The following is a 13,192-nucleotide window of genomic DNA, read 5'->3' as shown; positions in this document are numbered from 1 at the left end:
TGTCAACATGTAGTGCTCTGTTCGTTCTCTCTCCCTTTTTTGAGGATCATTTGAGTGCTTTTGTTTTAAACACGGCAGTTAATGTAGCACCGTGGACGTGCTAAAAAAGACATTACGTTTGTTCGTGATTTGTTGGTTTTCGGCTATGGTCTGTTCAAATCCCTTCATGGAAAAAAAACAGGCTTGAGAACAGCGTAAGCTATGACTTCCTAGTGGCAGTGACATTTTTAAATATAGGAAGATAATTCGACTCCAGAACAGTGTCGCTCAGTAGGGGAGCAACTTGCTTATAAGATTCTATTTTCACTACTGAGAACTGACAAGATATCTTGTCATATTTTTCTGTTTTCAGATTTTGATTGCAGTCGTGAATAAATCACATTTTTTGGCTCGATGGCAAGCTTGCCTGCTAGCCACATGGAGGCCAAATCTGTGCAACGGCACCGTGCCATGAAAACGATCGAAACCGAGCAGCACACAGACCCGGAGCCCGCCCTGCGAACACACCTGTGCCCGGGCAGCCGGGTGAAAGAGCGTCAGGTGGAGGGGAGGGGGCGGGGGTCGCAGAGTGAGGGACCCCCGTGCACAGAGTCGAATTACCGCGGTCTACCGGCCCCCGAGGCGTGCGGCTCGCCGTAGCGTGTCCGTGGCGCCGTTTGATGTTTAATTAAAGTTCAGATTGGGTATCAGACTCAGACTCAGGCTCAGCGGCTGCGGGTCGGCAGGGGCGGGGGTCGCCCAGAGTGGACCCGCTCTGCTGGCAGGATTAGGGTCCTATCTGCATGGAGCACACGGCTGGCCCTGGAGCTCAGCATGGCCAACCGAGCCCACACTGGTGACTTTTTTGGGGCGGGGGGAGTTGTGTGTCTGTGTGGTATGGGAGAGAGCAACCCACAGCTGTTTACATGTCAAGTTGATCTGGGTGGGTGCGTGTGCGAGTGTGTGTGCGTGTGCGTGTGTGTGTGCGCGTGTGTGTGTCTGTGTGTGCGTGTGTGTGTGCGTGCGCATGTGTGTGCGTGTGTGCGCACGCGAGAGAGAGAGAGATTGATCTATATGGCTGTATTCTCCACCACGCTAATGTATGCACGTTACTGGCTTGTCTAATCACCTCTCTCTCTCTCTGTCTCTCGGCAGTGTGAGGAGGAGTGTGTGTCCCATGTTGCACTAGGAGTGTGTGTGTGTGCGATGCTGGCCTGTTTGCCAGGGCCAGGTGACCTCTCCCTTCAGCTTCTTCCCCACTCGCAGATGAACACTGGACTTCAGAAATGTGAGTACCAGTACGCCCCCCCCCACACACACACACGTGCACACAGGCAGTATTCAAAGCTTCAAGCAGAGTGTTTTTTAGGGCTACATTACATAGTCTGATGTCGGTGTATTGAATTTGCACGATATCAATAAAGTAGATGTTCCATGAAAAGCTCAGCTCAACGTAGCCATGTAATGTGAGCGCGTAACGCCCACAGGAGAGCCGTTCTGAGCCAGGATCTGGAGGACAGATGCCGTTGCTAATTGTCTGTGAGATATATGAAAATCATCATGTCTGTGGCAATAAAAACATCTTAATCATTATGAGCTATTGATATCCTGCACGAGTTAGTGGTCTGAAACCCAGCTGTCTGAAGGCAAAGATACCCACCATTAACCCCAGTAAGAGCTCAAAGATCTGCTTCCCACTGGAACTTGTTTTCTCATAAAGCACTTAACAACAGTTTCATAATAAACATAATGAAGTACAATCAAATCAAATTTGTTAAACTCGTACTCGGGCTTGTTTTCAACGCATGTAGAAAGACACATTTACATGCACACCGATGGATCGATAATAGTCTGAGGAGTGCTGCTAGTCTGACTAGGCTGCGATCATGTAAACAGCGCAGAACCACGTCAGGGTGTGCCTGAGGCCTCGGGCGACCTAAGCTTAGCGCGACGAAGACGTGGCGCAGGCCAGTTTTAGTCTGTCGGAGGTAGATTGGGACACGCAAACACTTAGATCGAGCCGCTGACTCTCACGCAGAGACGCTGCGACGTTTTGCAGCACAGGCAATACCGCACATGCAGTGCCAGCTTCACGACAGCAAAACAAACAGGTTTTTGGTTCAGTGTCAAAAAAACCCCCAAAAGAAAGCTTCCACATTTTTAGGGGGTGAACAAGTGTCCCTAACACTCTATCAGAAATCGACAGAGTACATTTTTAGCTTAATTGTTTTCTTCCTTTAACTTTGTGGCGTCGTGCGCCGGGGAGAGAATGAGATGGCTAGTGGGCGGAACTGGACACGGCTAACATCGGTAAATGGGATTAAAAAAGTCGCTGATCCCATCTGAAGATTGCAACACCGGCCAACATTAACGCCTTGTCAGCGAGGGTCCTGGTCTTGCGTTCAGTCCTGCGTTCCGGATGGACGCGTGTGTGAAATCCGTGTCCGCCAGCGCGCTAATGGCCGGGGACAGAAAATCCCATTTTGGGCATTGCGGAGTGACACACCTCCAGATAAGGGCTGGGGATGGAAATGACGGGGTGGCAGCCCTGCGTTCCTGCCCCATCGCCCAAACACAACCCCCCCGTAACCCGCCCCCACGTGTCCAGCGCTGACCCAGCCTTCCTGGCCCCTGTCCCACACCTTGCTGTCTGCAGGGCCTCAGGTTCATCCGAGCTGCCACTGATTGGCACCCGGCAGCCGGCAGCACTGCGTTTCCCCACACACCTGTCATCCTCGCCCCCGCTCTCATCACACACACACACACACACACACACACACACAAAACACATAGGCGAAACCCTGCTGCCCATCCAGCCTGTCCTTTTCAATGATGTCGAGCGCTCGGTGAAATTAGGCACTGTTGTTCGGAGGCGCAGCAGGAGAGCAGCAGCCATCAACTCCAACCTCCATCACCTCCACACACAGAGAACACCTGCTGCTGCCCTGAATCCAGCCATCCCTCTCTCTCTCTCTCTCTCTCTCTCTCTGTCTGTCTCACCCTCTCCCCATTCTCTGAGCGGCGGACAAACGTGGGTGGCTGGTGTCGCCAGACCTGACGTGCCACAAGACTGGCAGGCGAGCTATTTAGCGAGGAAATGTCAGGGGCCATTTTGTTTAGTCAACAGCCCACAACAAAGGGAGGGGAGGGGGTTTCCTTGCTCAATAAAGGAAGGACAAGCTCATCCAACTAAAACTAAAAGGCCTGCAACTGGATTCCCCGTTCGAGTCCCAGCCGTGCCACACGCCGTCCGCTATAGCTGGTGCTGCCGCCCTGGAATACGCACCATATCCAGGAGAGCCGACAACACGTTAATTACTCACAAGGGAAGCCTTCCCCTTGTCACTCCTGTTCTCCCTCTCCTCCCACCTCCTCTCTCTCTCTCTCTCTCTCTCTCTCTCTCTCTCTCTGGCACACCTTCCCCCTTGTTTGTCTGTCTGTCTCCCTCTCCCTCTCTCCCTGTGCCCCCCTGTAGAGCAGCTCCCCTGGGGAAGGCTGACTGGTGATAATGAGGACTCAATCTCGTTAGGATGACAAAACCCGGTTAGACAGACAGACAGACAGACAGACAGACAGGGCCGATGACGCCCCGCCGTCAAGTGGCTGTGCCGACGCTGCTCTCCGGGGCAGACAAGACGGCAGGACCGTACAAGACGGCAGGACCGTACAAGACGGCAGGACCGCGGGGAGGGGCCGTGAAGCACCCGGATGGCGCGTGGCGGTGCATCCCGGCCTCCATCACGACTCCTCCTCCTCCTCCTCCTCCTCCTCCTCCTCCTCCTGTCCCTTCAACCCCCCCCCCCCCCCCCCCCCCCCCCCCCCCCCCCCCCCCCCCCCCCCCCCCCCCCCCCCCCCGGTCTCCCGTGAAGTCTGTTCTATCTCCAGAGCTTTCACTCACTGTAGAATCGCAGAAGCAGTCAGAGCTTGACCCACTTCTGGGCTTTATTTGTCAGGAGCATGGTGCCTCTCCTTGCCCTGCTATTTCTCTCTCTCTCTCTCTCTCTCTCTCTCTCTCTCTCTCTTTCTTCTAGCACAAGTACTTTTTCACTCCGTCCCTCCCCTTCCCCTGCTCATCAGTCTTGTGATTTGAGAATAGCAGTAATCAGACTAGCCCCAGGAGCCCCCATTAACCGGCATGCAGAGCCGTTCCCCTGCCATTGTCAGTCTCCGCTCGCGCCCCCCGCACCCCCCACCCAGCTTCCTGCCCTCCCGCCGAACACATCGGCCCTCTCCGGCACTCCCGTTTCGGCTGCTTTTGCCTGATCAAGAGCTCGCCCTTCAGTTGCTTTTGCCTGCTGGGCGGCGGGGGGGGGGATTGTGGCAGCATTTGTGCAGAGGCTCTTCCCCGGGGAGAGTGGCTGCGCCCGCTCGCCTAATCATCGTGCCTCGTGCCTCGTGCCTTCGTTTCCTCCGAGCCAGTTCTCCTGCTGCCTTTAAAATAACGGGAGGAGAGAAAGAGTGATCACGTGCCAAAGAGAGAGAGAGACTGACAGACTGACAGAAACCGCTCAGACTGAACTTGATGCCTCTTTCCATTAGCATACGACTTCGAGTATGTGAGGACCAGTAATCCTCACACGTTTAGAAAGAATGGTGTGGTTGGTTTTTTTCCTTTTCGCTCACAGTTTCCTCCTTCTCTCACTCTCTCTCTTTTCCATCAGTCTTTTCTGTGTAGGAGCTCTCCCAAGCAACCTGTGCCCATACCAGATGTGTTCCGCCAACATCTGGATCATAGCAGGAAATGCGAGAATAGAACATTTTGTGTGTGTATGTGTGTGTGTGTCTTGCTCTGTCATGGGGGAAGTTGACTTCATCCTCACTTGGGCTCAACTGCCTCTCTTCATAGCAACCAGCAACACAAGGCCTGCTGGAGCAGATGAACGCGAGCGCAGGTGAACGCGAGCGCAGGTGAACGCAAACAGGGCTGTATGCACACGTGCCGTAGTCGGGGTGCATGTTCGTGACGCATATTCATTCACATTCGTTTATGGGGGGGGGGGGGGGGACCGGGAGAGAGAGAGAGAGAGAGAGAGAGAGAGAGAGAGAGAGAGAGAGAGAGAGAGAGAGAGATGAGACACTACCGAGCGGGCTCCTCCAGCCGCGGGCCACGCTTGCCCTCCCGCCTGGTGAAAGCCCCAGTTGCCACTGGATGCCAGAAACGGGCGTGTAGAAGAGGGGCTAATTCAACCCCGCACTCTCAACTCTCCAGGCTGAGAGAGAGCCGCGGGAGTCTGCAGCTGCCCCTTCACTTCACTGGCTGACTCTCTATAATTGCTGCTCACGGAGGCTCCTTCAGGGCAACGTACGGCATACGGCCCTCTCGGCCTGCGCCGTCCCCCGGACGCGCTGATGGAGAGCTAACGTGACAGGGTACCCGCCCGCGGAGGGTCGTGGCGGACTTTCTGATTCTGACTAGTTTTTGTTGTGTCCCCACCCCCCACCGTCAGGTGTGTGTGTTTGCGTCTCCCGGCGGTCCGGTAGAAAGGCTGTCAGTGTCACTCCCAATGGCGCGAAGTGCTTGGGTGGGTGAAGACCGGCCTGGCAAATTGCTGTAATGCACACCTCTGAGACCCGGGCCACCAGCAGGAACGGTTTGGTTTTCTTGCAGCCTGGGACCAGTTTGCCAGTTTGCTCCACTCGGTGTCCGTGCTGCGCCTCAGTACAACGTGAGGCGATGCTGTTCTCAGATCAGCAGAAACGGGGACGCTCACAGCCCCGGGACGTGACCTGAGCAGGAACTCTCTCCTCTCTTGCTCTACCTCTGTCTTTCCTCTCTCCTTCCCTCTTCATTTCTCTCTCTCTCTCTCTCTCTCTCTCTCTCTCTCTCTCTCTCTCTCTCTCTCTCCTTCTGAGGTTCTTGAATGCAGTAGTTGGTATTGACAGTTGGTGTTGTGGTCAGTGTGGTCAGTTCCAGCACTGAACCATCTCTGTTTACCATTCATATAAAAGAAGACAAGGAGAGCAGGAGGGCAGTTGTGTGTGTGTGTGTGTGTGTGTGTGTGTGTGTGTGTGTGTGTGTTGGGAGAGGTGTAGAGGAGAACAAGAGGAGAACGTCACAGTTCCATAACAAACTCTGCCTTGGGGCCTGCTCTGTCTGAGGGGGAGTGAAACAAACTCGCTTTTGTCGTCGGTGCCTTGAACCTCTTCCTCCTCCTCCTCCTCCTCCTCCTCCTCCTCTTCTCTCCGGCTTCCACTGTGGAGTGGCCCGGATCGGCCGATCGCTGTGCCTGCCGCGGTTGGTGCATACGGTGAGCGTGCTGGCGCCGTACTGGGGCGCCCTCACTACCGCCGAAGTCCGTGCGCTCACAACGGCCAGCCTGGAGACGGGACGTGTGTGTGTGCGCGTGCGCGTGCGTGCGTGTGCGTGTAGGAAGGATACGTCCACTTCTGTGGCAGGGCCGTGCAGGTGGGTGCACATCAGAAGCCCTCTCATCCTCTCTCTCTCTCCCTCTCTCTCTCTCCCCCCTCACTCTCCCTCTCTACACACCCTCTCTCTTCCCCTCGAATGATGAAAGCTTGTTTTATACAAAGACTCCCTTTCAGCCACTAGACAGCAGTTTCACAGAGAACGCTTATCATCGTCAAATTCTCCCTCTCTCTCCCTCTCTCATCCGCCCCCCCTCACCTCCCCTCCCCACGCGCATCAAACATGTCATGTCAGTTCGAGGAACTGAAACTGTCTTTTTTTTTTTTTTTGCGGGGCTATTGTACTGCAAATGCAACAGAAAGTGAGAAGCAAGCGCTTCTGTCGCATACAGAACGAACGCCTCGGGACGCGCGAGCATGCAGCGCGCGCGTGCTCTCGCGTGGGCGAGAAATCTCTCTCAGGAAACGTGTCCGTTCTTTCCTCCAGCCGCTAATAAATGTAGAATTAATTGGCCAGAAGTTGCTGTGGCTCCCACCATCCTGCCTAATAAAGGCAGCCGATTATGGCCTTTCATGCGAACTTCTCCCTTCAATTACGAGACGCCATCACATCGCTCCTCATTGGCTCTTTTACCACGTCGCATCCCAATTAAAAAGCTCAGTGCAGGATGTGCAAGTCTAGCAGAGGTTCAGTCGGGGGATCAGTTTTGTTTCCGGTGGGCCGTGGTCCTCCTCGCAGCTCGACGCCAGCACGCAGGAGGGGCGCTCCGATTAAGCAGCTCCTTTAGGGCCGGGTTAGGAGGGCTCAGTGACCTGCTCGAGCCTTTTGGCCATACAGTTTAGCTCTGCGTGTGTTTGAGTGAGTGTGTGCGCGTGCCTTGTGTTTGCGCGCGCCTGTGAGCTCGGTGGGGTGTCGTGTTTGACGGGATCCAGTTTCACGCGCTGCAGTCGTGATATTCAGGTGACAAATATAGAGACAGAGCCCAGCTGGAGTCAGCTCGCCCGTGCAGGGAGGCGAGATGGGTTTCAAAGCCGGTTGTTCTGAGCAAATCGGAGAGTCGGGACGCGGTTTTTCGACCTTTCGGAAATGGTGTGCACAGCCAATCAGTACTTGTCTCTCCTCAGTTCCAGAGGGAGACCGCATCGAGAGACCCATGAGGCGTTCATGACTGCTGGGATTTTGTTGCTTTTACACACACACACACACACACACACACACACACACACACACACACACACACACAGACACACACAGACACACACACTTTCAGGTCTGGTCCACAATCACGTGGCTGATATGGGAAAATGCCGCGTTTGTGTTTTGGATGCGTGGTCCGTTTTCCAGAAGTTCCCCTGTGCCCAATAAAACACCAAAGCAGCAGCGAAGGTGGATGGTGAGCGCCCCAGCACCCGACCCGTGACCGCTGCGTTATTTGCACCACCGCACTTTTGTTTACACGCTGCAGTCACGTGGCGCCATAGCAGCCGACACACAGGGGAAAAGGGTCCCCCAATTATGGAACTATGGAGGTCACGTCACCACCTCACATTGGTGAGCAGAGTTGAAATGTGTTTTGGATGGTAGAGAATGCCGATTTTAGTGCGGATGAACGGGCCAAAAGTATGAAAACAGATACTCGTTCCAATCTAGCTGTGTTGGTGTGGGCTAGGTCTAAGGCTCCCCCACCCCCCGGGTTCCCAGCGTTCAGACAGAAACACACACACACACATACAAGCCCACAGAGATGATTGACATGAGCAGTTTTAAATACTGTGGAACAGATGCACTTGCCAGGCATTAATGTGTCTGGCAGAGTAAGTGATTGGTACTTCGAGTGCTTTGTGCGCACGTGTGTGTGTGTGTGTGTGTGTGAGTGTGTGTGTGTGTGTGTGTGTGTGTGTGTGTGTGTGTGTGTGTGTGTGTGTGTGTGTGTGTGTATGTGTGTGTGTGTGTGTGTGTATGTGTGTGTGTGTGTGTGTGTGTGTGTGTGTGTGTGTGTGTGTGTGTGTGTGTGTGTGTGTGTGTGCGTGTGTGTAAAAGTGTGTAAAATCCCTCTGTGCTGCACAGGAAATGTCACCTGTGGTGTTGATGGAGAGGAAGCGTGATGGTGAACGTTCACCTGCTTCTGGTGCGTGGAGTGTGTGAGTGCGACAGACGCGTGCACGCGCACACAAACAGAAACGCGCAAGCACACCTTGCAGTTCACTTGCGTCAATACACGATATTGGCTTTTCAAATGCCCTAACACTGCATTATTAAACCATTAGGAGGAGGCTGTTCTGCTCTGCATGCTCAACAGAAACACTGAATAGCATTAGTACCACATGGCCATCAGAAGCCATTCAAACCTTTTGCTTCCACAATGAGCTCATTTCCCGATAAACCTGCAGCCTGACACGGCCCGCTGGCGCACACTTGGGTCTGCAGACCGTAATCGCCACGTTTACACTGGTGGGTTCCAGGCACTGCTCTCTGTTCTTACAGACGGAAAAGGTTTCCTCCCAGCTGAAGAGCCTGTAACTGTCTCTTACCCTCCACTTATTCTGCAGAGATCAGCTCTCTGTCTCTCTGTCTGTCTCTCTCTCTCTCTGTCTCTCTCTGTCTCTCTCTCTATCTCTCTCTCTGTCTCTCTCCCTCCCTCTCTCTCCCTCTCTCCCTCCCTCCCTCACTCTCCCTCTCTCTCTCTCCCTCCCTCCCTCTCTCCCTCCCTCTCTCTCACTCTCTCTCTCTCTCCCCCTCCCTCCCTCTCTCTCTCCCTCCCTGCCTCTCTCTCTCTCTCTCCCTCCCTTCCTCTCTCTCTCTCTTTTGCTCTCTCCCTCCCTCCCTCTCTCTCTCCCTCTCCCTCTCTCTCTCTCCCTCCTTCCCTCTCTCTCCTTCTCTCTCTCTCTCTCCCTCCCTCCCTCTCTCTCTCTCCCTCCCTCCCTCTTTCTCTGGGTCGGTCTTTATCTCCTGAATGTCATGGGCCTTTTGTGGCGCCGCTGACACTGGGAACGTGAGAATGTCGGGGTAGTTGGGTTCCGCTCCTCTCCGGTGTCCCTCTCCGCTCCGGTTTCGTCCGATCCTGTTCAGTCCAGCCCGGATGAGCCACCCTCTCGCCCCTTTCTGTTTCTCTCTGAGCACCCCCCCCACCCCACCCCATTCCATTCCTGCGTCCCCAACCAGGGTTGCCAGCTGATGCCGTCTCTTTGGAATCGTCCGTTGCTGTGTTCATCCATTTTCTTTCTCTTTCTCTTTCAATCCATCTCTCTCTCTCTCTCTCTCTCTCTCTCTCTCTCTCTCTCTCTCTCTCTCTCTCTCTAGGGGACACTACACGGAGGATGAGATCAGCTCAGTACCCCACCCCCGCCGAGCTGGACGCGTATGCTAAGAAGGTCGCCAACAGCCCGCTCACCATCAAGATCTTCCCCAACAGCGTGAAGGTCCCGCAGCGTAGTCACGTGCGCCGCACCGTCAACGGCCTGGACACGGGCGTCCCACCTCGCTACAGCCCCTACCCCCAATCCCAGCCCACGGCCAAAGCCGGCCTCCTCGCCATCGTCAAGGCGCCCGCTGCCAAGGGCATCATCAAGGATTTTGCCGGCACGCGGGCACGCCCGCATCCCGAGGCGAGCATGAGCGCCCCCGGGGGTCCGTACGGCCCGCCGCCGACGGCCACCTCGGCCAGCACTTTAGCCCTGCAGCACGGGCCACAGCCGCTCAGCGGCCCCCCGTCGCACCAGCCGGCGCTCCAGCCCCAGCAGACCGGAGCGCCGCCCCCAGGGTTCAGGCACCACCCCGCCGCGGCGGCCCAGCACCCGCAGGGCCTGGGCAGGACGCAACCGCTCTCGCACGCCCCCGCCCTGGCACACGCGGGCCCGCCGCCCCCCCTGCCCGCGCACCTGCTGCAGCAGCAGCAGCAGCCGCACCCCCAGCAACAGCCCCCGCCGCCGGGCCTGCAGGGCAGCGCCAGGAAGCTGCTGGATGCCGACGCCCCGCCCAACGTGACCGTGTCTACCTCAACCATTCCGCTCTCCATGGCCGGCGCCCTGCATCAGGGCCGGCCCGCCGACCTGAGCAGCATCGTGCACCAGATCAACCAGTTCTGCCAGGCGCGGGCCCAGGGTGCCGGCGCCACGTCCGTGTGCGAGGGCCAGATCGCCAACCCCAGCCCCATTAGCCGCAGCCTGCTCATCGACGCCAGCTCCAGGGTGGCCGTCCACGGCGGGCACCCCGCCGGCCCGCCCCCGGGCCTCGCCCACCCCTCTTGCGGCGTCGGCGCCCCGGACAAAGCGGCCGTGCCGGGCGGCGGCCCCCCGCACGGCATGGGCGCCATGAGCCGCATGGCCGTGTATCACGGCGATGTGAAGCAGCAGCCGCACCACGCCGCGCTCCTGCAGCACCCCCACCCGCAGCACCAGAACCACCAACAGCACCCGGGCCGCCACCACCACCACCACCACCACCACCACCACCACCACCACCAGCCGCAGCCGCAGATGAGGCCGTGGGGGCAGCACCAGCTCGCCCACCTGCAGCAAATCGCCGACGGGGCCGGGCACCCGTGCAAACCCCCTAGCCGGGACACTGGCTACCCCTGCAAGGGCATGAACTACCCCCCGGAGCTGTGCATGGGGCAGCCTTACACTCTCAAGCCCCCCGTCGATAAGCCCACGCCCTCCCCACCTGTGGTCAGCAACAACAACCACAACGGCATGCCCGCCGGCCCCGTGGCGCACTACACTAACGGGCAGTACTACCACCAGCCGTCCGTGTGGGGCAGCATCCTGCCCACACCCAACAGTGACAGCTCGGGGTCGCAGGAGCTGCCCGCACCGTTCCATGGCAGCGCGGGTGGCGCCAACCCCGCCGCGGGGGTGGAATGCGCCCCCGTGGGAGGTACGGCCCATTACCGGCCAGTGGGGGGAGCCACCGCCGGGCAGACTAATCTGATGCAAACGGCAGATTACATGGGAGGAGACTTCCAGACGCCGTGCTTCCGAGATCAAAATCTGGGCCTGATGGGGAAGATGCACAGGCCGCCCCCGATGGGCAGGGTGGTGGCTCCACCCTCCGAGGCCCGTGGCCAGCACCCAGGGTACAGATAAGCTCCAGCAGGTGAGCCTCTGTGCACTATAGGTCGCCACACACACTCTCGTACTCTACACGCTCCCTGTCTTAAAATGGATACTACTTAACATGTGCAGAGGCATTAAAAACTAAATCGCGTGAAAAATCCAGTAACATCAGAAACAAAACAACACTACTTATAAGAACTCAAACACATCTAACACAAAGCAGTGTTCTCGCTATTGGGCTTTTTTCCTTTAAATCATCAGTCTTGCAAGTGATCAATTGTTTTTTTGTTTTGTTTTTTTAAAGAGTGCTTCGATCAGGCACCTTTAATGGTCTCAGCATGGCCCCCAGTTGCACACCTTTCCCATTCTTTCTCTGTATGACAGTTACTTACAGTCCTGATAAATATCTTCTGAGGTGTGCAAACAGTTTGAAGTGGGATAAAGGAACAATAATATCATAGGCTTCCGATCAGTCTGAGCTGCCCGCGCTAGCCATCAGCTCCCCGCCCCCGACCTGCTGGACAAGATCAGTTAGCGCGCTCGTCCTCGGGCCCACGTTTCACTTTGCTTCGCTTCGCTTTTTATTCCCGTTTCTTTGTTTCCATTTATGACCTGTGCGAGATTAAACCCGCCCACTGGGGGGACTGATGGTTGCGCGTTAGGTCCGCGGAGACGGCGCGCCAGTGAGGAAGCATGCTTGTCCAACCAGGTCCAGCTTGGGACTTGAAATGACAGGAGCAGAATCTGTCACGCCCCTCCTGCAGCCGGAAAAGCTGCGAAAAATCGGGTGTCCATTTAACGGCCCGAGTCCCTTATATCTATGAAGTCGGTAGCATGATTGTGGATTTTTATTTTCTTAAAAAGCCATTACTGGTGGCTTTAAAAAATAATAATTTCTTAAATCTACATGGAAATGTTGAGCTTCAAGGAGTGCCACTGTACTTCTGTTTCATTTCCTTAAAATACAAAAACTTACTACTTGAACCGCAGGGGGTAGTCTGTCCTCTTGGATAGCTTGTATTAAAGTTAGCAGGACTAAACATACTACTGAAGAAGATTGTGTATTGTGGATTGTTACTAATATCATTTAGAAACTAACTATGAACCAAATTGAGTGACATTTATTTGATCCTGCATTTTCTCATGTATCTGTTGAAATAACTTCAGTTAGGAGTCGCTACTGATACTCTGATGTGCTTGAGTAGACCAAATTGATCACTTGCAAGATCACTTGTGGGTAAATCAAGGAGGACTTTTTTTAAAGTCGAGGGTGAAACAGCAGATGGATTGTTTATTTTATTGTACACTGGCTAATCTGCTATACTACTGTAACTTTAAGAAGTGTAATGATTGTGTGAATGTTGGATGCTTGTGGGAATGGTTTCCAAGGACTTTTTGTCGAGTGTGTGTGTGTGTGTGTGTGTGTGTGTGGGTGTGTGTGGGTGAAGTCACCCACACCCACTCTCTGCTTGCCTCCCTCTGGAACAGCCCTTATAAAGCCTTAAGTATTTGGTCCTTGGACTTTCCTTTGAAAACAAGCATGGTTATTACGAAACCTATAATAATGATAATTATGAAACGACAACAAATAGACTATAAAGGAACAGCAATTTTTCCTTGTTTATTTTTATTAACTAAAGCTTTTGTTGAATAGAAAAGCAATTCCTTAGAATTACTTTACAACGAAAATGAAGAAAAAAAAAGTATTTTATCGTAATTATGTTTTATAGCTATGTGTAGTTCTGGGCTGTAACAGAAATCTTTTTATTCCAAGTTTCAAAGCTTCAGTTTT

At 54.8% G+C, this 13,192-nt stretch overlaps 1 protein-coding gene across 2 annotated transcripts in view; it reads left to right on the top strand.

The window, feature by feature from the left end:
* The window catches only part of fam222ba (family with sequence similarity 222 member Ba), a 45,678-nt gene extending 33,154 nt beyond the window's left edge, over window positions 1-12,524 (top strand). For both annotated transcript variants that reach the window (XM_035527290.1, XM_035527289.1), the window contains exons 2-3: window positions 1,135-1,267; window positions 9,647-12,524. In XM_035527290.1, the coding sequence (XP_035383183.1) occupies window positions 1,186-1,267; window positions 9,647-11,430 (1,866 nt within the window). In that variant the 5' untranslated portion in view covers window positions 1,135-1,185 and the 3' untranslated portion in view covers window positions 11,431-12,524. The remainder of the gene's footprint in view (window positions 1-1,134; window positions 1,268-9,646) is intronic.
* The last annotated feature ends 668 nt before the right edge of the window (window positions 12,525-13,192 follow it).

This window comes from Electrophorus electricus, chromosome 6 (genome assembly GCF_013358815.1).
Source record: "Electrophorus electricus isolate fEleEle1 chromosome 6, fEleEle1.pri, whole genome shotgun sequence".
Taxonomy (NCBI): Eukaryota; Metazoa; Chordata; class Actinopteri; order Gymnotiformes; family Gymnotidae; genus Electrophorus; species Electrophorus electricus.
Note: the sequence above shows the minus strand (reverse complement) of the source record. Positions and strands in the feature narration are given on the sequence as shown.